The sequence below is a fragment of the Protopterus annectens genome, chromosome 13.part0 (genome assembly GCF_019279795.1).
Source record: "Protopterus annectens isolate FY-2018-M chromosome 13.part0, PAN1.0, whole genome shotgun sequence".
NCBI classification, from domain to species: domain Eukaryota; kingdom Metazoa; phylum Chordata; order Ceratodontiformes; family Protopteridae; genus Protopterus; species Protopterus annectens.
This window is the reverse complement of record NC_056747.1, coordinates 742,130,882-742,155,157: the sequence shown is the minus strand read 5'-3', so window position 1 is coordinate 742,155,157 and position 24,276 is coordinate 742,130,882. Positions and strand designations below refer to the sequence as shown.

Genomic DNA, 24,276 nt, shown 5'->3' with positions numbered 1-24,276 from the left:
ATGCTATAGCCACTGGGGTTCTGTTGTCTTGTTTGGAATAATGCAGTCCATTTAATTTTGCTTCCCTTAATATATAACTGTTTCATTGCAAAAAAATAGAGAATACAGTATTGAAATTCACTAATCTCTGCCCCAGTTTGGAATACCATTGCACTACATTTGCAAAAACCAAATGGCTGCCAATGCAAGAAGGGGCTTCCTTATTAAACAAATTCACATTTAAGATAATTTATGACCATAACTGCTCACCCTTAACATATCTTCTAAATAAGAAGCAGCCTTTTCTTCTTAAGAGACCCCAGAAGTAAAACTATTTAGACCACCATTTAAGCTAGTTAATACTGAAAGAGTATTTTATAAGGTTGCTCCAAATGCTTGACCATATAGGGGATACCAACAACTATAGGTCTCAACGTCTTTGCTCAAGAATTCTGAATCAAGCCCATAATAATAGGGGAGCAAAGACACAGAACAATTTTGTAAGTATTACTCTAATTCACTTAGTAAGGTAACAGAACAGGTTTTGCATTAGCATACATTTTCTGAAGAGTAGGAAGTATGAAGATGTCCTTCAAGGATGCAACTGCAGTCCTGACATATGGGTTGTCCTGCCTCAGGCAGCCCTTCGGTCGGCCGGATTCCAAAGTCTGGGTCCGGCGTCGGCTGATGTTGCCCTTTCCCCGACGTCAGAGCGCCTGGGGTATAAAAGCGTCAGCCAACGCCATCTTCTTCAGTCTTTCTTGCCGCGCGGCGCCCGAAGCAGAAGCAGTTCGCAAGTGCCGGTCGGCCAGCTCCTGTGTTTTCAGCTACTGAAGTCTTCAAAAAAGCTAAGTACCCCGTTTGGGACCTTTTCTTGCCTCAGCCGATGTCAGATAAAACTGTAAAAGTTAATAATTGTTTAACTTGTGGGAAACAAATACCTCATAAGAATTTCCACTCTTACTGCTTACCCTGCCTAGGCCCAGAACACAATGTCTCGGCCTGTACAGCTTGTGCTTCTTTCAATAAACGCACTCTTAGGCGTCGGTCAGAGTTTGCACAGGATTATTTTGGGGAAGATTTCTGTTATACCATGCCGTCGGAGCTTCCGACAGCACATTTACCTAAAAAACGGAAGGATAAGGACCGACACTTGCAGTCTCGGCCGACACCACGCTTAGGCCTAATGCGAGTGTCTCGGTCTCTTCTGAGCCGGTTTCACAACCGCTACAGACCGACGACACCGCCCGAGACCGTAGCCCAGGATATTTCTGACACCATTTCAGTGGATAAGACTACTCCAGCACGTGGGGCTGCCAGGCCTCCAGTGTCTATGTCCATTAAGGCCTACACACGTGCTAAGGCTGCCAAACAGGCTAAGTCTCTCCCTCCAAGATCTGTTTCTCTGGGATCCACTTCTGGTTCTCAAATTTTAAGTTTAGCTGAGGACCTTATTTCTTTAATAAGGGGTTCTCAGCCACATCCTGATAGAGGCTCTCAGCCGCCTACTGTCAAGAGGCCTAGGGTTGAGCAGGTAGATCCCCAGTCCTCCGATGAGGCCTCAGGTGATTCTGCACAGTCAGACTACCAGGAGGAGGCCTTCCCGGCCTACGAGGATTCTGATGTGGAGGAATCCATTCCCTCTGCTTCTCCTCCTGAGGAGTTTTCCTTTGGGGAAACACTTCATTCCATGAGGGAACACTTCAAATGGCAAGGCCAAGAATACTCAGATTCTAGGAAAAGGTTAAGGGAGTTTTTAAAGCTACCTCAGCATAGACCCTTCGCTATTCCTCCAGTTTTAAATGTTTTAGATGATGTGTACTTAGAATCTAGTGTTTCCCCTGACTCCCTCCCCCTGCTCCTGTCAAGCCAGACAGGTACTACAGGGTCCCAGACACACATCAATTTCTGTACAAGGGCCATACTGCTGACCCTGAAACTATTTCTCAGGGGCCTAAAGGGGTTTCCTCCACTACTGCTAAGAATCCACTTCCTTCGGAAAGAGATTCTAGGGCTTTAGAAAGGTGGGGCAAGAAAGTATATACATCTTCCACCCTTTCTATGCGAGCATTAAATTGTCAATTTCATATGATTCAGTATCAGGAATACATGTTGGATGACTTGCAAAATAAATTGGCTTCCTCTGAACCATTAGATAGAAAGGGGTTACAGGAATTGGTTCATAATACTCAGCAGGTTAGCAACCATTTCCTTCAGTGTGGATATGATGCATTGGAAGCTTCATGTAGAGCAGCAGTGACAGGTGCGGTCATACGCAGACATGCTTGGTTAAAGGAACAAACATTGCCAGACCATGTGAAAATTAAGCTTTTGGACACACCACTAGAGAAACATAAGCTATTTGGTGCTACTGCACAAGAGGTTTTAAAGAAAATAGAGGAAAAGGCAAAATCAGTGCAAACAGTCAAAGATTTCCTCCAGGTATAGCCTCCAAGATTCAGCAGGAATTGACCTTCTAAGCATTGGTCCTTTCCAGACACAGACAAATTTCAAAGAGGCAAAAACAGACGTGGCAGAGGTAGAGGGCAAACTCGAGGCTCCTACAGAGGACGTCAATGGCAGCCTCCGAACCAGAGAGGTGGGGCAGGACCTTCCACTGCTCCGCAGGGACAATCTCAATGACTTGACTTTGACTCCGCCATCCAGGGCTCAATTAGAAGCACCTTTGGGCAGAAAATTATCTTTATTCTCACAAAATTGGCACAATATTACAAAGGACAAATGGATACTGGACATAATAGACAAAAGATACAGATTCCATTTTCATACACTACCAACAAGACATGGGAGGCCGAACCTGCCACCAAATCAAAGGGCAGAGGCACTCAAACAAATAACAAACCTACTTCAAGTAAGAGCAATAGAGAAGGTTCCTTCTGCAGAACAAGGCCAAGGATTTTATTCAAGACTGTTTTTTGTTCCAAGAAAAGAAAGCCAATGGAGACCCATTCTGGACTTGTCCGCACTGAATACTTACCTTATTGTGCCAAAATTCAAAATGCTGACTTTACAGCAACTCCTTCCCATGCTGGGCAAGGGGTCTTGGCTGGTAACTCTGAACCTCAAGGAGGCATACCTGCATGTCCCAATCAGACAAAGTTGCAGAAGATACCTCAATTTCTTGCAGGCTCAGAGCATTATCAATTCTCAGCATTGCCCTTTGATGTATCTACTGTGCCCAGAGTGTTCACGAAATGCCTGGCATCAGTAATTGCACATTGCAGACTTCAGGGGATACAAATATACCCTTACCTGGACGACTGCCTTATACAAGCGGACAGCCAACAAGCCTTGTTAAAAAACTTGGACTATGTCATTCACCTACTGCAGGCCTTGGGATACACAGTCAATATTCAGAAATCAAGTCTCGTACCATCCCAACAAATACCTTTCCTGGGTGCCACACTGGACACAAACACCCAGATGGTGTTTCTGACAAAAGAAAAACAAAAACAATTACCAGAATACTTCAGAAAATTAGCAACACACACCCAGATGACTGCAAGGAAAATCCTGCAGGCCCTGGGTTTCATGGCATCTTGCATTCTTCTGATTCCACACGCAAGGCTGCACATGAGGAAACTACAATGGTATCTAAAACGTCTATGGTCTCAACACAGCCACAGCCTGGAATCATTGATCCCACTCATTCCATGCCTTTAAAAGGAATTTCTGTGGTGGGCTCAAGCAAGCCAGATAAACAAAGGTCTGCCTTTCAGCAAGCCTCATACAAGTCAAACCATAACAACAGACGCCTCAGACCATGGATGGGGGGTGCACATGGAGGGCAGATGCATTCAAGGACAATGGACACAAAAAGAAAAGCACCTGCACATCAACCAAAAAGAAATGCTGGCAGTGATACATGCAATCAAGGCCTTCGAAAAGTTCATGCATCAGGGCCATCTACTAATAAAGACAGACAATACCACAGTTATGTGGTACATAAACAATCAAGGAGGTACCCATTCCTACCCTCTTTGCAGACTGGCAATGAATCTCTGGGATATTTCCCTACAATTGAAAATAGAGCTACAATCCCAGTTTGTACCAGGGAAGGACAATGTTCTGGCGGACAGCCTAAGCAGAAACATCATGGATCCACACGAATGGATGTTGCAACCAGACATTTTCTTACAAATAACTCAAGCTTGAGGAAGGCCGGACATAGAACTTTTTGCCTCCCACCTCAATCACCATCTGAAAAAGTTTTGCACAAGGACAAACCATCCTCAAGCATGGAAGGTGGACACTCTCTCCTTCAGTTGGAACTCTCTAACACTATATGCCTTCCCACCTCTTCCTTTGATGACCAAGGTGTTACTAAAGATCAAGACAGAGCAACCGAAAGTCATACTGATAGCTCCAGACTGGCCAAGACAACACTGGTACCCACTGCTACGGAGCTTGACACGCACCAATCCGTGGCTCCTTTCTCAAAGGCCACTTCTTCTGACACAGCACAAATACAGGACACTACACCCCAGCTTGAAAACATTGAAGCTGTCCGCTTGGAAGATTCCATGACTATTCCTCAGGATACACTTTCCAAAAGGGTAAAAGATATCATCCTGGAGGCGCGCAGACCTTCCACTAGAAAAACATACTCAGCAAAATGGAAGAGATTTCTTATCTGGAACAGCAAAAAGGGTCAAGACCCATCAGTGATGAGCATTCCACAGATTCTAGAATATTTTGCTGAAATGCTCCACAATGACCTTTCATATTCTTCCATAAAAAGACATGCTTCAGCAATATCTGCCAAATATAACACTGATCCGTCTGTATTTTCTCACCCATTGCTAAGACAGTTTCTAAGAGGTATAAAGAACATCAACCCTCCAAGGAAACCACCAGTGCCTGCATGGGACCTCAACTTCATGCTGGAAAAATTAACTCTTCCTCCCTTTGAACCAGCAGCATCTTCAGAGTTGAAATTTCTGTCTTGGAAGACAGCTTTCCTTCTGGCAGTAACCTCAGCAAGAAGAGTCTCTGAGCTACAGGCCCTTATGGCAATACAACCATTTCTCATTTTTCATCAGGACAGAGTTTCTTTGAGAACCAATCCATCATTCATGCCAAAGGTGGTTTCCAGGGTGTCCCTGAATCAAGCTATTCACATGCCTACCTTCTTTCCCAATCCTCAAAATAAAGGAGAGAGACTTCTTCACACCTTGGACATACACAGACAGTTGCGCTACTACTTGGACAGAACAAAGTCTTTCAGAAAATATGACCAGCTTTTTGTAGCTTGCGCTGCTGGATTGCAGGGAAAAGCAATTTCCAAACAGACAATTTCTAAATGGATTGGAAATTGCATTCGATTCTGCTACTCCTTTCATGGAAAAACTGTGCCAGCTGACATCAGGCCACATTCCACCACAGCTACAGCCACCTCCACAGCCTTTCTAAAAGGAGTGGCAACAAAGGACATTTTAGAAGCTGCTACATGGAGCTCCGTGCATACATTTTCCAAACATTACAACCTGCCTTTATATTCCAGATCCAGAGCAGGGTTTGCTTCTGCAGTCCTGCAGGGCATTTTAGCTACACCATCCTTGTCTTAGTGCCTACCACCCCCAGGTTGGCTATGGTATTCAACCCATATTTCAGGGCTGCAGTTGCATCCTTGAAGGACATAGTACAGTTTTGTACCTACCATAAATGTAGATGTCCGATAGGTATGCAACTGCAGTCAGGTTTTCCCTACCACCTACCCCTCTGTGGTATTCTTTTGGGTTTCTACCCCTCATTTTAGCTACCTGGGGTAATCTTTTATGGTGTATTTTTTTATGGTGTTGTACTTGTCTGGAATGTTTTCTCTAATTTCAAAATTTAGCCTTCCTTAGAGGGCACCTGGCATCTGGGGCAAGAAACACTGAAGAAGATGGCGTCGGCTGACGCTTTTATACCCCAGGCGCTCTGACGTTGGGGAAAGGGCGACATCAGCCGACGCCGGACCCAGACTTTGGAATCTGGCCGACCGAAGGGCTGCCTGAGGCAGGACAACCCATATGTCAGGACTGCAGTTGCATACCTATTGGACATCTACATTTATGGTAGGTACAAAACTGTACTTTATAATGAATGGAATTACTGAGTGACTAATTCTTGGTGATTTTAAAAGAAAATCAAAAATGTTAGGATGGACAAAAATATGAGGCAAAAAATCAGGTAGAACTGACAGCTATGCCAACAACCAGCAACATTTGATAACACCCTCTAAAAGAACACCTGTTTAGAGCAGCTAGCTGTGACAGTTTTTTCTGAACCTGGATGAGTGCACACTCCTTTAAAAAATTCAAGCTAACATGTTACACTTTAATCAGATGATACTGTATAGCCCTTAAGGTGAGGATCAAAGGTTACTGTTTAGTACCAAGTATAAATAATGTAAGGTAAGTGGGTGTATACAATTTATTTCTGTTTAATATGTCTTTATGTGTGTTATGAAAAAATCTTTTATCTCTGCATTATTTACTTTAGGTATAATAATTAGATCCTTTTTATGTTGCAGTGCCCACATTTCTTAAAACTGAACAGGAAGGAGGAGAGAAGAATGGAGAAACAGAAGCACCTATCTACATTAGTATCCTCATTACACTTAAAAATAACTGAAAAACTTTACAACACTGAGAGAAAGTCATGCACCAATTAAGTAATACTGTTAAGCAAAAATATTGTTTTACTTACAGTTAACTCCCTCTTTCCTCAGTATTTTTCCAAACATTAATAACATGAAGTAGGACATATGCTTTAGAGTCCCCCTACAAGTTTAAAAAAGTACAGTATTTTCAAATGTTCTTGTTCTGTCCTGTTTCACAAATATAATTGCTTTGTAATCCCATATTTGTTAATTTCCAAGTTACTGATTTTAGTCTCCAAACATTAATGAAATGAAGTAGGGCATATGCTTTTGAGTCCCCTACAAGTTTTTCAGAGTTTAAGAAAGTCCAATATTTCCAGATTTTCTTGTTCTATTCCTGTCAGTCTCCATCTCCCAAACACTGTCTCTGCTTCATCTCCAGTGCACTCCCGATTCTTCTAATCGGCGCCTATGCTTCCCCCCCCCTCAAGCATTTTCTGTTGAAACACTGGGAAGGGTTTCACTGGCCCAGTCACTGTGTGGTCTTTATTACCAAAACAAGAAGCAGAATCTCTTTCTGTTTCACAGCTAACATTTTGTTGGACAAACTTCTGTATTTCTTCCTTAGCATGTACCTCATCAAAAAAATGTTTTTGTTCCTCCAGGGAAAATTTTTGAAGATAGCTAGGTACAGCAATTTAAATCTCACACCTGCTTCTCGCGATTCCTTACAAAATGGAATTAATTTATTCCTCTTCTGCCTGGTGTACAATGAGTAGTCATTCTCCACAAGCAATCTGTTGTCTCCTACTTTTAGTACTTTGTTCTTCTGCCACAGCTTTGTCCAAATCCACTCCTTCTGCTGGTAAGATTGTGTTTTTGCTATTAAAGATCTAGGTTGTTTTCTCATAGCCAGATATGGAGTATACATACATTGTGCCCTTTCAGTTATCAGTGCCTGTTGTGGAATACCAGTCAAGTTGCTTATTTGTGCTTTCATGAAATTAGTGCAGTATGTTCCCCTCCAGCTTTTCAGGTACAGCTGAAAATCTCAGGTTTCCTTTATGGTGCTCTGTTCTGTAATTTTGTTATTTTTTTGAAACATTGTTTCTTGTGCAGTCTCAATTTCAGCCAACATTTTCTTCATTTTGACTTCTGGGATTTGCAGTTTTATCATCTCATCTGAATATCTGTCTAAAGCTTCTTCCATTTTTCCAGCCTTTTATTGTTTGAGTTGTTATACTCTTATCAGTGTTTCTTGTATTTTAGTCAAGTCTGTATGCAGTTGCTTTATACTTTCCTCAAGGTTACTAGAAATCATGTCTGGAGCTTGTACTTCTTTTTGCTGAACAGCTACAGTACTTTTCAAGGTCAGTGTCCGTTCATCTCCTTTTGTAGCTCATTTTTCTTCAGGTCCTCTACATTTATTTTTACCTGGCATGCAGGCAGTGCTGTTACTAGTTAGTTATTGAAATTTACTCAAAATTCCAGGTCCACTGCCTTTCTCTAAGTTTCTGTTTTCCCACTGGGAGAGCCAGAATTAAGCTGTTGTTCAATATGCAGCCATCTTGGAAGTAGACTTCAGACGTTTCTTAAGGGTTTGTGGGTCTAGATCACAATTTATTTTCTGCTTTACCCTTTGGGTTGTCCACTGCTTTAGGAGTGTTTTTGAAGTGTCACTCTTGTTTTAGCTCATTGCAGGTTACAGGATATCCACTTTTTTTCTATATTCAGATGACTTGTTTATCTTTGCAGAGCATTTTTTCAAAGTGTCAGATCTCCTATGCAGGCTGGGATTCCAAGAGAATATTTAAAAGTCATTTTTGACTCCATCACACATAATTGTTCCTTGGGTGTCTGTTAGGCACCAAGTACAAAGAGCTTTTCTTTCATAGGAAACACTAGATCTATATTTAGAGTTGTTTCTGGGGTTTTCTACTCGGACTTTAGTCACTGTGAGGGAATACATCAGGATTCTGGGGTCTCTTGGCATTTATGATTCTCTCGATTCTTCTGGCAAGAATCTACACAAGAAAGATATAATGGTATCCGAAGACCATCTGGTCTCAGTCCCAGCACCAACACTCACCATCTTTTCAGATTGCAGTTCTGGGATTTGTGAGAAGACAAATCACTTAGTGTAGGCATGAAATATCTCTGAATCCAGGTAATCGGGTCTCCCCTTCTCCCCTCCTGCTCCAATTAGTCATCACAGATGCCTCGAACTTTACCTGTGGAGCAGTGTTAAGAGGAATAAAACTGCAAATTATCTGGGACAACAAAGGCAGACAAAAGCACATAAATATAACAGGTACTTACCCTTATCAAGCCAATCAGCTGTGTGAATTACCTCTGATCCCCATGGCCACTTGTCACAGACAACACCACAGTGATGTGATAAATAAACAAGCAAGAAGGAACTGGATCTTAACCTTCCATTCTACAGGCATCCTATATTCCATTAGAGCAAAACTGTCTGACAGACAAGCTAGGCAGGATGAAGGCAGACCCTCAAAGAATGGAAACTAGATCATGGGGTCTTACAAGATTTGTTGCATCTGCGAGTAGTTCTTAAGTAGATCTTTATACCTCCTCTCAGAACAGTCAGCTGACGCAGTTCTGCATGGAGGACTAGAAGAGAGATGCCTTCTTTTTTTTTGTGGACAGGAATGTTCCTTTTTGCTTTTCCACCATTCCCGCTGATATCCAGACTACGTCTGAAGATTCAGAAGGAATCCCCCAAGATTATTGTGGTGACTGCCTTATGGCCCAAGCAACAGTGGTTCTCCCTCCTTTTGGAAGGGGCCAGGGGCAATTATCATAAGCTTCCTCACGGACTCTGTCTACTTGCAAAAGAACAGGGGTGTTTGATACATCCTGATCCCAAACAGCTTTGGCTGACCGCCTGGATAATAGGGTCTTACTACCTTTTTGGTACCTGTTTACTGAAGACATCCAGCAGGTAGTAATGTGGGCCAGAAAGCATGTTGCAAAATCATATAAAAACAAATGTAAAATGTTTTCTGGTTGTTGACAACAACATAGCAAGCACCCATTCAGGGCTAATGTTTCTCCTGTTTTACAGTATTTGTGAGAGTTACTTTCCTATGGCCTGTCTTCTGTATTGTTCATTTGTTGGCCATTTCAGCATGTGTGCCCATGGATCCTCCTTTTTCAAGGTAATCTCCTGTCAAAATGTGTTTGATATGGGTATTGCATAAGAGGCCTCCAAGAAAACTAGTGGCTCCTCCTTGGGATCTTAATTTTTGAAGCTAACACTTGCTCCATTTGAATAAGCTCATCTGGCTGACTTAATTTTCTTAACATGGAAAACATTTTTACTGATTGCTCTGTCTTCTGCAAGAAAAGTATCTGAGTTGCAAGCTCTTATATAGTGGGTCAACCTTGTCTCATTTTCCACAGAAACAGATTTTTTTTTTCAGAACTAATCCTTTTGTCTGTAAAATGGTATCTAAGTTTATTTTAACTCAAACAGTCCATCTCCTCCTGTTCTTCCCTGAACCCAAAAATGATGATGAAAGGATACTTTGGATGCCCATAGACAAAATCTTTCAGAACAGTTTTTCTTTTCTTTTCTTGTATGAAAAAGGAGCAACTTGTCTCAAAGCAGACTGTTTTCAAATGGTTGTCTCCTGTTATGACCTTTTGTTAATCCCACCATGGAAAACTATTCCAGGATGGGTCAAGGCATTTTCTCCTAGGGCCTTGGCTTCATGTATTGCTTTTTGGAAACGGAGGGACTCAGAAGTATCCTAAATGCAGCAACATAGTCCTCTGTAGGTACTTCTACAAAGCACTACAAGCGAGATTCCTTCTCCGGGTCTAGGTCAGGCTTTGCTAGGACCATTCTCCAGGGACTCCTGGACACTTCTCCTTCCCACTTTCCAGCTCTTCCAAGCTATGGTAATGTACCATATCACTTCAGCTACTGTAGCAGTTATCAATATGAAGAGCATAATAAAGTAATTTTAAGTATTGCTGTTTGAATGATTGCGTTTTTTGTGTGTGTTTTTACAATAGAGTGTGGACAATTTTCTTTTTTGGTTCCTAGTTGTATCCTTTCAGGGGTCAGCCTTACCCTCTCAATTGTCATGAAAGCTGTGAAGGGCTCATTCCCCAAACCTATGTTTTAGTTATCTCAGCTAGAGATGACTGACTGTTTGGATGCATGGAAATTTCCCTGAAGCCTTTGAAGCTGTCTGGCTGTTATATCCTAGGCTTGATGTAGCTCATGTATTTTAGGCTACTGGAGCAGGGACCATTTGAATATCAGCTGGTTTTGTGTGTTGCATAAAAGCATTAATCCTGTTTTATAATGTGATCTCTGACCTTTTTTTTCACTGTATAGGGCGATTTATTCTGTTTAATATGCATTTAATTGACTTGTACTTCTTTGCTTTGTTTTTATCTTTACTTGTATTCCTTTGCTTTTTCCTTCTTGGTGACGGTTTGAAGTTAACAACAAGTCAGTGTAGCTCTCAACCTTACCCCTTTTAAATGAAGAACACGGCCTGTTACAATGTGGAACACCGTCTAACAGCTTACTAACAACTTCCAACTAGGAAGGTCATAGGATGGTAAATTGTGCTATTTTATACATACAAAAAGTTCTTAAAAAATTTATAGCACTGAATGTATGACGGACCCTTTCAATATAGAACTTTGAGGAACATTAACTTTTTAAGACCCAAAATGAGAAATGTTCCTTATAATGAGGTACACTTGAGGGATATAGTGTAAAATATCCATTTTGAAGGCCTTAGTTGCTGACAGCGTAGTAGTTTTACTCTAAACTGCAGATCCTAAGTTCAGTTTAGATTCATAGTGATTCTCTGCATCATGTCATCCTGTTAATAGTGCACTGTCATAGCTCATATAGCTCGTTCGGTATCTTGATCAGTGAATTATTCCTTATTTTTGAATATGTGACGTATTGGTAATAAGAGTTAGAAAAGACATTTTGCTGGATTGAATTCCATCAAGACAGTACACTGACACCATTCAGTCCCTTCTAGAAACAACACTGGCACTGCCTTCGGCAAGAATCATCCAGAAGAAGCTTTCCTCCAGTCATGTATGAAGGTTGTTCACCCCCCCCTGCAGTTTGTGTACGGTCACCTTTCCATGCAGTGAATTACCAACTGACAGATTTGCCAGTCCCCCACCACTGACTGCCTTGACCATTAGCCTGATGGCCTAGATTAGAGAGCTGATATCTTTCATCTGTGCAGCTTTAAGGCCCACTAAATGGATTGCAGCTCCTCTGGTCACTGTGAGAGTATACAGGGAGCCCATCATCTGTAGAGATAAAGGACATTTCTAATATCTCTAATTTCCACCATTGGTGACTGATATGAGCATTCACGTCACCTAAAGGGACTGTTGTTGAAGTTGTTTGGTGATTTCTTATCCACTGTTGCCATAGATGACCTAGCCAGTAATTGCTGTTTTGCACATAGTTAATGTCCACCTCTTCCTCTGCATATTTACCATAAGACATAACACGCTCAAACTCTTTCACATCAAATCTCCATCCTTTAGCTTCCTTCCCCAAAATATTGAGAAAGTGTGTTTGGGCCTGCACATACTTCAAGCAATATAGCACGTTACAGAAACACTTTCTAACCCCATCCTGCAAGCACACACATTTAAAATAACTTAAGGTTTGGCTTGGTTCATTATTATCACTCGAATACCTAAATTGGTTGACATTTTCTTAATTTATTTTACATGTGACATGGGGCCTACGCAAGACTTTCTTTGGCCTTTACTTTTGTGAAACTGTGCTGCAGTTTGTAATTTGAGCAGTTAGCATTTTGACTGCTGATGTGCATTTCACTTAGAAAAAAAGTTGATTAAGGTTTAAGATGGTTTGTTTCTGTTTATTTATTACATTGAGTTACTATGAAGTTTTTCCAGGTCCCTGATCTTTTTTTCCGAGTGAGGGATAGTAGTAACAGAAGTCTTATGCACAGCTACTGCAATTATGGCATATGCCAATGCTGATCCAAGTCCCAGTTTTTAAGTCCTAATTAAAAAAAAGCCAACAATGATTCTAACATTCTTCAAAAATGTATTTACTTGAATATTATGGACATATTCTGTACTGCATTTGGTTTGCTTAGACAATAGCCTCTCCGTGAAGGATTGGGGCTTTGTCATGCGAGTTGCAAACCTCCTTTAGTCCAGAAACACTGTTGCATATTCTGAAGGGATTCATGAGAGTAGATTATCCCATTTAAGTTTAGAATGGAAATGTAAGAATCTTTTTTTAATATTTCTTAAATGCTTTTGATGCTCTTTCAAGAGGAAAAATCATTGGTTTGTTTGCCAAATATAATGTGTTTATTAATTCATAAATGCATTTTGTTTTTAGAAACTAAAAAGATGTGATGCATAACAAATATAAATAATTATCCAAAACTCTTGATTGTTTTTTATTGATCGTTAATGGAAATAGAGACGTAAATCTGCTTCTTTCTAAATTAAACAGTTTAACTGTTGCTCTAGAAATGAAATTTAGTCATAAGCATTTGAATTGTATTTCTTTTTATAACCTTAATGTTATTGATAATGATAATCTTAAGTCTTTAATTTTGATCCCTATTGGATTTAGTGTTATCTGGAGAATTTCCCCTGGAAATGATTGCATAGAGTTCCTTATAGATGTCAAAAATGTATAAAATTAATATGACATGTTGGAGAAACAAAGAATATTTAAAGGCTTAGTTTAATATGTTTTTAGTTGTGAGGAAATGCTGGGAAGATTTTCAGAACATGTGTGCCTCTTTAAGAAAATGGGAATGTGGAATGCTGCCTATGGGAGATGTTCCTTACTTCTGTGCTCCTTCAGGAAAATGTGAGGATGCTGATCACCAGTGGGAGTGCACACTTTGTGCTGGTTCTGAAAAATGCGAATGTTATCACTATGGGTAGAGGTACTGCTTATCTTTGTATCTTTTCAAGAAATAGAAAATGCGTGCTTCTTGGTTGTGGGTATGGTTGCAAATATGTGCTTTTTGGGTATGGTTGATTGACTTTTGACTCTTCAGAAAAGCTAGAAATGTGTGAATGCTGGCTGTGGGAGACGCTCATTGTTTTTGTACCCCTTTTTATTACTAGAATATAGCACTCCTGGTCATGGTAATATGTAGGTGAGTCTTGTGGTAGGAATTGTTGTAGTACTCTTTTTTTCAGGAAACTATGAGTATGTTTCAGTTAATGGGAGATGCTGCATCCCTTTCTCCTCCTTTAGAGAAGAAATGCAAATGTTGTGTTTAACAGAAGTGCTTCTTACCTTTTTGTGCTGTCAGAAAATGAGAAGTTTCTCCTGATGGTCACTGCAGATTCAGTCTTTTTTCCATTTTTATGCTATTTGTTTCCCCACAAGCAAACTGCCAGATTCACTCACTTTGGTCTTAAACCCATTCATTCCTTGTTAGAAGCAACACTGGCACTGACCTGGACAAGAGCTGACATTAAGAAGCTGTCATCCAGGCAGGTATGAAGATTGTTCACTCCCACAGCTTGTAGACTGTCATCTTTTCATAAAGCCAGTTTCCCACTGATTGGTTTGCCAGCTTCCCACATCTGACTGCCTTGACCATCGACCTGAGGACCAAGAGGAGAGATCTGATATCACCATTGGCCCATCTGTGCAGCTGTAAATAGGTTCATAGGTTGGTACTAGGCTATCGGCCCTAGGGCCTATACAAGCCTAGCCATAACAATTCCCTGGCTATTTCTTCCCGCACTATTTACATCCATGGACCTCTGTCTAGCAGGATGACTGACATGATCTCCGGGGTGAATTTCCTTTCTCCCATCCAATTGTCAAGGTTCCTTTTGAAGAGGGCCAAAGAGGTGCTCCGCTTGACATGTATGGGCAGTCTATTCCAGAGTCTGGGGAGTCTCTGGGTCAGGAACCTATCCCTCCATCATGTTTTGTTTATTGTGATGACAAGGTTTAGATCCCTGGAGCATGTGGCTCTGAGGGATTGGGATTTCTTTATGAGGGATTGGGATTTCTTTAAGTGTAGCATGTCCTACAGCGTTGGGTTTGACATGGCCTTGTATGTTAAGCAGAGATCGCCTCTGAGTAGACGATATGCGACAGAGTATAGCTGGGGTTTTTTAAGGCGGTCGGCGTAGGGCATCTGCTTTAGGCCTGATATTCTTTTAGTGAGGTATTTCTGCGGCCTTTCCAGTTGTTACAGGTGTCTTGAGAGGTACATACCAAACGGGACGTTGTATTCTATAATGGGTCTAATGAGGGAAGATTACAGTGGGACAATGACCTCCTTTTTTCTGGATGAAAATCCCTTAGTGATGAGGTGTGCCACATAGAAGGATTTCCTGACTGTTGTGGCAATGTGGTTATCAAAGGAGAGACCACTGTCCACCCATGTCCCTAAGTCTCTTATCACACTTTCAGTGTTTAGTGTACTGCCAGCTTTGTGGTAATTCATGGGTACATGTTTTTTCCCCAAAGGGGATAACTATACATTTTTTGGCACTCTCTAAAGCCAAGAATACAGCATCCATGGGACCAGATGACATCCCGGGCTGTGTACTACATGAACTACAATATGAACTGGCACCTCACCTAAGTGTTATGTTTAATCATAGCCTCACCTCAGGTTTCATGCCCACTGAGTGGCGCAGAGCTACAGTTATCCCAATCCACAAGGGGGGATCCACTTTGGATCCTGGAAACTACCGTCCCATCAGTCTGACAAGCCTTATCTGCAAGGCCATGGAGCGTATTATCATGGAACTTATAAACAAAGACATTGGCAACCTTCAAACACTGGACCCCACCCAGTTTGGGTTTATGAAGGGCTGATCTTGTCTCCTGAACCTGATTGACTTCTTTGAATCAGTCTCCAGAGCCATGGACAAGGGTAAGGTGGTCCACACAGCCTATCTAGACCTTGCCAAGGCCTTTGACACCATCCCCCACTCTGGAATCATAGATAAACTTACTAAGTTGGGCATTAATCCCTATGTCACCCAATGGGTTGCTAAATGGCTTACTGATATAACCCACACTGTAAAAATAGCCGACTCCAAATCCAGCTCCAGATAAGTGACAAGTGGAGTACCTCAGGGTTCAGTCCTGGGGCCGCTCTTGTTTGGCATCTACTTCTCTGAAGTACAGGTCAACACTAAGGGACTCTGGCTAACAAAGTTTGCAGATGACTGCAAACTGGGAGCCATTATTGAATCCCCAAATGATGTGGATACTCTACAAAAGGGCCTTACAGAAACAGATGCTTGGTGCCAGAGCCATGGGCTCAAGCTCAATGCCAAGAAATGTATTGTAATCCCCTTTGGGAAAAAACATGTATCCATGAATTACCATATAGGTGGCAGTACACTAAACACAGAAAGTGTGATAAGAGACTTAGGGACACAGGTGGACAGTGGTCTCACCTTCGATAACCACATCGCCACAACAGTCAGGAAATCCTTCTATGTGGCACACCTCATCACGAAGGGCTTTTCATCCAGAAAAAAGGAGGTCATTGTCCCACTGTACTCATCCCCCATTAGACCCATTATAGAATACAACGCCCCATTTGGTATGTACCTCTCAAGACATCTGCAACAACTGGAAAGGCCTCAGAAATACCTCACTAAAAGAATCACAGGCCTAAAGCAGATGCCCTACGCTGACCGCCTTAAAAACTCCAGCTATACTCTGTTGCATATCGTCTACTCAGAGGCGATCTCTGCTTAACATACAAGGCCATGTCAAACCCAGAGCTGTTGGACATGCTACACTTAAAGAAATCCCAGTCCCTCAGAGCTACACGCTCCAGGGATCTAAACCTTGTCATCACAATAAACAAAACATGCTGGAGGGATAGGTTCCTGACCCAGAGACTCCCCAGACTCTGGAATAGATTGCCCATACATGTCAAGCAGAGTGCCTCTTTGGACCTCTTCAAGAGGAACCTTGACGATTGGATGGGAGAAAGGAAATTCACCCCAGGGATCACATCAGTCGCCCTGCTAGATAGGGGTCCAGGAAAGTAAATAATGTGGGAAGAAATAGCCAGGGAATAGTTGTGGCTAGGCTTGTATAGGCCCTAGGGCTGATAGCCTAGTACCAACCTATGAACCTATGAACCATTGAGCTTGAGCCTATGGCTCTGGCACCAAGCATCTGTTTCTGTAAGGCACTTTAGTAGAGTATCCACATCATTTGGGGATTCAATAATGGTTCCCAGTTTGCAGTCATCTGCAGACTTTGTTAGCCAGAGTCCCTTAGTGTTGGCCTGTACTTCAGGGAAGTAGATGCCAAGCAAGAGAGTTCCCAGGACTGAACCCTGAGGTACTCCACTTGTCACTTGGCTGGCAGCTGGATTTGGAGTCAGCTACTTTTAAAGTGAGGGTTCTGTCAGTAAGCCAGTTGGCAACCCATCGAGTGACGTAGGGATTAATGCCCAGCTTAGTAAGTCCATCTATGACTCCAGAGTGGGGGATGGTGTCAAAGGCCTTGTCGAGGTCCATATAGGCTGTGGACCGCCTTACCCTCGTCCATGGCTCTGGAGGCAGATTCGAAGAAATCAGTCAGGTTCAGGAGACAAGATTGGCCCTTCACAAACCCAAACTGGGTGGGGTCCAGTGATTGAAGGTTGCCAATGTCTTTGTTTGAGTTCTGTTAAAAAAAATATGTATTAATGTATATGTTTAGTGCTTATTAAGAAATAAGAAAGATATAATGCATTTTATTCTGTTAATGTTATGACAAGAAAAATGAATTCATATGAAACTGCAAGAAGCTTTTGGAAACTGCAGTGTGACTCTGACCCCAGCAGCTGCTAGCTCAGCAAGAATTAATGTTTATGCTTCTCACAAGTGATTATCTGCTGGGTCAGGAAATTAAATGTGTGAAATAATGAGAATCTTCTGCTCTTTCCTGCTTGAGCAATCGACCTTGTATATGTTGCTACATAACGCACCAGCTGCAAGGAAGAAGTGATAACATGTAACAAGAGAAATGTATTGAGAACTGTATCTACTATTATGTTCGAATTGATTTAGAACCTTGAGTGGAAACTTTTGTAAAAGGGTATTGTAACTAACCAGGTGGTTAGCAAGGCCATGTTGTTTACCAGAAAAACTTTTTAAGCAAAATGTAGTATCAGCATTTTAGATGAATAGAATATTGTAAGCTAAAGTGATGTAAAACCCCTTGTGACCGACTACGTCAGCCTGGTGGGTTAATACTAGTAAGAAATACTATAAAAGTTGTGTTCTTCCTGTTTCATTCAGACAAAATTCTGTACTTGTACGTTTTTTGCCTCCTGGTGTACACTAGTAAAGAACCTGAACCTGAACCTCCTGTGTATTGATCTTTTTATTACAGTATTTTTCATTTAACAAATTCCATGATAATACATTCCATGGCCTTGCAGATCAGGCTCATCAGACTGATGTGGTGGTAGTTCCTGGGATCCAAGGTGGATTCCCCCCTTGTGGAGTGGGATAACTGTAGCTGTGTGCCACTCAGTGGGCACAAAGCCTGATGTGAGGCTATGATTAAACATGACACTTAGGTGAGGTGCCAGTTCATTTTGTAGTTCATGTAGTACACAGCCCGGGATGTCATCTGGTCCCATGGATGCTGCATTCTTAGCTTTGGAGAGTGCATTTTTATCGGTGGGACCATTATTACCGGAATTTGGCAATCTTCCGGTATTGAGATGGGCCATTTAGGAGGTGAGAGGAGGGTAAAGTTGGCACTGAATTGATCTGCCAGGATATTGGCAATATCCTTGGGATCAGTATATTTAATGCCATTCTGTTGTAGCTCAGAGAAGATCTGAACATTGCCATTTAGATTCTTGACATAGTTATAGAATGCCTTGTGGTTGTCTTTGTAATCTTTGGCAATTTTATTTTCGTAACTAGCTTTGGAGAATTTTATGAGGGATCTCCGCTTCTTACTGAAGCTGGTAAGGGTGTTTTTTGCATCCTGGGATTTTTCTCTTTTCTGTAGCAGTTTCTTCCTTTTGTTGTAAAATTTGTTTATGGCAGGGGGCCACCAGATTGGCTTCCTTTTTTTTGGAGGAGAGCATCTTGGTTCTATTCGGGATGGTACGATTCATGCATGAGTGGATGTGCTCGTACAGTGCCTTAGTGTAGGATTCAGCAGTCTAGCTTTCAGTTCCCGTCTGCATGGGTGCCATGAAGTTTGTCACTTCTGACTTGAGTAGCATGAAGTTGGCTTTGGAGAAATTTTTTATGGAGGTTTCCTTACTGTGGAGTGGGATGTGGATGTTAAAGGTGATCAGCTTATGGTCAGACCTGACCAACAAGGGGGTGACCATAGGTGTGGAGCATCGATTTCCCATGTTGGTAATGACCAGGTCTAGGTATTGGAGCCCCTGGTGGGAATATGGATTAGTTGATCCAGGGCGTTGGAATTTATGAATTCTAGGAACCATTGGGCAAAGGTGCTGGTACACGATTAGTTTTCCCGGTTAATGGCAGGATAGTTGAAATCACCCAGTATTAGGGTGTTTGGTTGTATCTTAATATTTTCCAGTATGTTTAGAAAGGTGTAGTGAGAATCTTGGGGCATGGTGGGGGATCTCTAGCAAGCTACAATTTGGATTGCAGTCTTAACCTAGTGTTAGTTGCACTTGGAGAATTTCAGACACATTGTGTTGGGCAACTAGCCTGGTGGTGTGAATATCCTTGGTGAATATGGACACTCCTCCACCTTTAGTATTTCGGTCCTGGTTTGGTGGCCGAAAAGTGTGGTAAGAGTTGTAGCCTGATATTGCAGGGGTGCTGTCTGGAGCCTTGAACCAGGTCTCAGTTACTGCACAGATATCGATGTTCTCCATTTTTAGGAGTGCCTTGAGAGAATGCATTTTGAGGTTTAGACTTTTAGCATTGAGTAGCATTACCTTCAGAATTTGCATGCTTGTATCTGTTACGGTGGTGGTTTTGTCCTTTGAACTTTGCCTAAAAAAGGCACTATAGGGATGGCAAGAGCCTTAGCCAGTAACCTGAATCCCAGGGTTGACGGGTGCAGACCATCTCTGGCAAAGCTTCGTGGTCTGTCGATCATGTCGTCCCAGGCAGACAGATACTGGATCCCCTTTGAATGACACCAGAAGCTAATTGTTGAAGTCAATCATTTTGTCCTTATATTGTGGTATCATTCTGGGCGAAGGCAGGATGCTACTCAGGGCTAGGGTCATACCTGCCTGGGCCACATGATCCGAGAGCTCTTCCATGTCTCTTTTCATGTAGTACAGGGAGATATGTCTCAAGTCATTCTCTCCAACATAGACAATGACAGAGTCGTATTTGTACTTGTTGTGGAGTGACTTGAGTGCATGCATTATGTGGCGGATCCTGACACACGACAGGCAGCTGACTGTAATTTTCTCCTTGTTCAGTCTGGTGAGTGGAGCATCAGTGCGCCTGACTATAGAGTCACCTATGACTAAACTGTTAGGTACGTTGTCTTGCCTTAGGGCTGTTGCTGGGTGGCACACTGGTCTTGTGACCTATGTGACACTTTGGTTGTGATTGGTGTGTGTTTGTGTTTCAGCTTCGGAGGTCCTTTTTGCTTGTGCAGGTTACAGTTAAGGGCCTCCGCATATGTGGATTTAATGTTGTTATGTGTGGCTGTTGGTGGTGTGGGTTTAGAAGGGCTATGTGTTGCTTGAGGTGTAGTGTGGGTATTAACCTTCTCCTCTTGACTGTCTAGCGCAGTCTTGGGTGGAGAGAGCTTTGCTTCCTGTTTGGCTATGTAAGTGCAGCTCTCACAAGTTGTCGTGTTGGGTGGTAGGGGGAGAGGGTTGTCTGTGTACATGAGGCAATTGCTGCATTGCCCCAGTATGCCCAGCTCACTAATTGGCTTGCAACTCTCCCTGATCTCTGTGAGAGTGTATAGGAAACAATCTGTACATCACAGGACATTTTCAATCTCCAGTTCCCACCCTTGGTGATTGGTGTGAGCATTTTGATTACCTAAAGAGCCTACTGTCCACCCCCCATGTTCATGTGTGCTTCCACGCAAGCACAAATGAGGGTTGTCACCATTGGATTGTCGGCATCAAGCACACGTTCTGGTTGTAGTGCTGCTTCACAAAACTTGCAAGTCGCTGCATGTGACAAATACAGAGATCCAGAACCATCTGTCTTTCTTCCAGGATGGGTGAGCCAGCATAGGCTACTCGCTACCATCCTCACATGCCCAGCTCTTCCAGTGTCCGAGACAGTACTTGAACTGTGATCATCTGGGTCATGCTCCACAGGGCCAGGTAAGTGTTGCTTAGGCTTTTTCTTTCAGAGAATTGACTGCAAGGAGTACGGTGTAGTGCAGGAACTGCTTAAATGTGTTTTCTTATTCAGAAAACTGAATATGGAGAGCTGCTTATCATAGATGATATTTACCTCTTTTTTTTTTTTCCTTGCTTCCTTCCTTTCAGGAAACTGGGAATATGGAGGTGCTGTTTATGCCACTGGACCTTGCCTCTCTGAAGTCTGTTAGAGCATTTGCAAAAGCATTTCTGAACTCTGAGCCACGGCTGGACATTCTTGTCAATAATGCAGGTATGGTCTTTTCAACAGTACCCAATGAGCTAGGGATAGTTTGTGTATGTGTGTGTGTGTGTGTGTGTGTATGTATATATGCATATATATATATATATATATATATATATATATATATATATATATATATATATATATTATGTATGTATTTATGTGTATGTATATATCTGTATGTTTTATATATATATATATATATATATATATATGTATGTGTATATATATATATATATATATATCTATATCTATATACATGTATGTATTTATGTGTATGTATATATCTGTATGTATTTATGTGTATATATATATATATATATATATATATATATATATTATCTATGTATTTATGTGTATGTATATATGTGTATATATATGCCCTGTTGACCTTGGACAGCACTGGTCCACCAACTACCTATCGAGCGCATTCATTCCTTTTAGAGGCATGAATATGGGCAGCAGATTCCAGGCTAACAGCGTTATAAATTATTCCATGTCATCTTACATTACTGTCATGCAACTGTCTGAGGTGATGGTCGTGCACATGATACAGGTGTCTAATGACAGCATTGGCAATTATTATGTCATGAGTAGTCTGATCTTTTGCAAAGGGTGAACCCTACTATCATGACAGAGGCAGCACCACGGCTGGTTACAAAATGTTTAATTTACCAAAAACACCAAATGGAACACAGTGAGCCCTTTCACGTTACAAAGAATGTTTCATCAGACTTTGATAAAACAATAATCATTCACTTGGTTTAAATAGCATCATTAACCCTACATCTTCCAATCAAATATTAAACATAGTCATGACATCACTGAATTAGTTAAAACCATACTTAACTTCCGTAATATATATAAGTATCTACCAATACTTACTTAAAACATGTACAATACATATCACCAAACTATAAATATAATACTAAAACCTATAACAGTTACATCTAAAGCCAGTGTGACATCAGAGAGATGTAACTTGTAGTTAGGATTGGGTTGTGTGTTTGTTTGTAGGGAGGAAGGTATATTAAACATTTTGTAACCAGCCGTGGTGTTGCCTCTTTCACTGATATTTGGATCATTGCTGTTGTTCTTGAGAGGCACTTTATCCTGGACTGTTTTTTTTTTTTGATCTACTATCATGACAGGCCACACCCTCCTCCTGGGTAAGAAGAACACTTGTTCTACTGCTCTTCCTCTATATCATACTAGGTAACTCAGAGTTCAGGGCAACTAACTGTTCCCAGAATGCCAGTGGCAAAGATGGACACACTATATATCTGTGTGTGTGTGTGTGTGTGTGTGTGTGTGTGTGTGTGTGTGTGTGTGTGTATATATATAATGTGTTTGTGTGTGTGTGTGTGTGTGTGTGTGTGTGTGTGTGTATATATATATATATATATATATATATATATATATATATATATAAAATGTGTTTATGTGTGTGTATATATATATATATATATATATATATATATAGATATATATAGATATATATATATATGTGGTTCACCTTCAGAAGGTCGAACTGCTGAAATCTCGAAATGCATATGGCCGAAGCCATATGCTCGAATTTCAGAAGCTCGACCTTCTGAAGGGAAATTAAAAAAAAACAAAAAAAACAATGTGTTGCACCCCCCACCCCCCGCTACTTATTTATTCCAACTCAGAGATCGCACTACAGCACAGAAAGGGAAATCTCCTGTTCTGCACTATATGCTGATCCCCATTCAGAAGGTTGAGCTTCTGAAATTTCGAGCATATGGTCTCGATCATATGCATTTCGAGATTTCAGCCGTTCAGCCTTCTGAAGGGGAACCATAGATATGTATGTGTATATAAAAATGTGTATATATAAAACAGGCAGGTTTTTCCACTGGGAAAGCTGCTGTTGTAATTCTTCTGTTCACATTGTTTTGTTTCTACTAATGGATAAACTTGTAACTACACAGGGGGATTTTCTCTAACTGAACTATAGATATAAGTACTGTGTCTGTGTGTCTTTGTTAGGGTGCATGACAGAGGATTGGCAAGTTTTAGGTCTTTCAGGTGGCCTAATGAGGCATACTTACACAGTGTAAATAATAAATTAATTGCTGTGCAGTTGTAATTTATTATGTATTAAATGTTTTACTATTCATTTTTTTGTAAAGCTTTTCTCCCATGGTCTCCACTGACAGGGGTTTCTGCCTAGTTAGACTATTCTGGTAAACAAATGCAAATAAATTCCTGCAATAAAGCACTTTTTCAGACTGAGCACCTGAAGTAAATGCAAATGTTTGTGTAACCTGGGCAGAGGAAGGAAGGAAGATAATTTATGGGTCCAAACATCCTTTTTTTACCTCTGTGCCTGATGTCCATCAGGCCTTCCCATATTGTTCTTGAGCCCATTCATTCCTTTGTAGTAAATATTCCCAGCTTGGAGCTGAGGGATGACTGGAGAGGTTGTCATCCAGGCAACATTGAGGCATTTTTGTGCCCTTCTCATTCTAGCAATGAGGACATTTCTGTTAAGGCCGTAACCCAATCCTTGTCAGCTGATGTGAGCAGCTGCCTCACTGTAGGTCAGTCATCCTATGCCCTCCCTTTGCATCTGTTACATGATAATGAGGACTGCTGTTGACAGCTTAGAATCTCCAAGCCAGCACGCTTGATTTGCCCTTTTCAGTACTGTGCAGGCCTCTGCATGCATGATGGCAGTTTCTTGACCAAAGCCACTGCTTCCATTCCCCAGGATGGGCAGGATAATATTGGCTCATAGTAAAGGCTTTTTGCAACAGAGCTGGGTGTAAGGGTTGAAATTATAGCTGATTGTTGCCACCTCTTGGGTACCAGATTTGCAATAACCAAATCATAGAAAGCACTTCAAGAAAGGTTGGGAGGCTTCTGCCATAGATGGCTCTTGGAAAAAGTTTTAGGTTTATCCCTCCATGCACATGACTGGAATATGATTATTGATAGTCCTGCATAGTAAATCCCACAACAAGTCTGGCCACTGAATGGATAACATTCTAACTGTTGGTGGACTAGGTGGATGGTAGTTAAGAAGGTGGGGTATTACTGCCATTTTGTAAATAGCACTGTTGTAG

At 41.5% G+C, this 24,276-nt stretch overlaps 1 protein-coding gene across 2 annotated transcripts in view; it reads left to right on the top strand.

Moving 5' to 3' along the window:
* DHRS13 (dehydrogenase/reductase 13) overlaps positions 1 to 24,276 on the top strand; it is a 321,157-nt gene that overhangs the window by 69,327 nt on the left and 227,554 nt on the right. For both annotated transcript variants that reach the window (XM_044054429.1, XM_044054430.1), the window contains one exon: positions 21,070 to 21,193. In XM_044054429.1, coding sequence (XP_043910364.1) covers positions 21,070 to 21,193 — 124 coding nt within the window. The remainder of the gene's footprint in view (positions 1 to 21,069; positions 21,194 to 24,276) is intronic.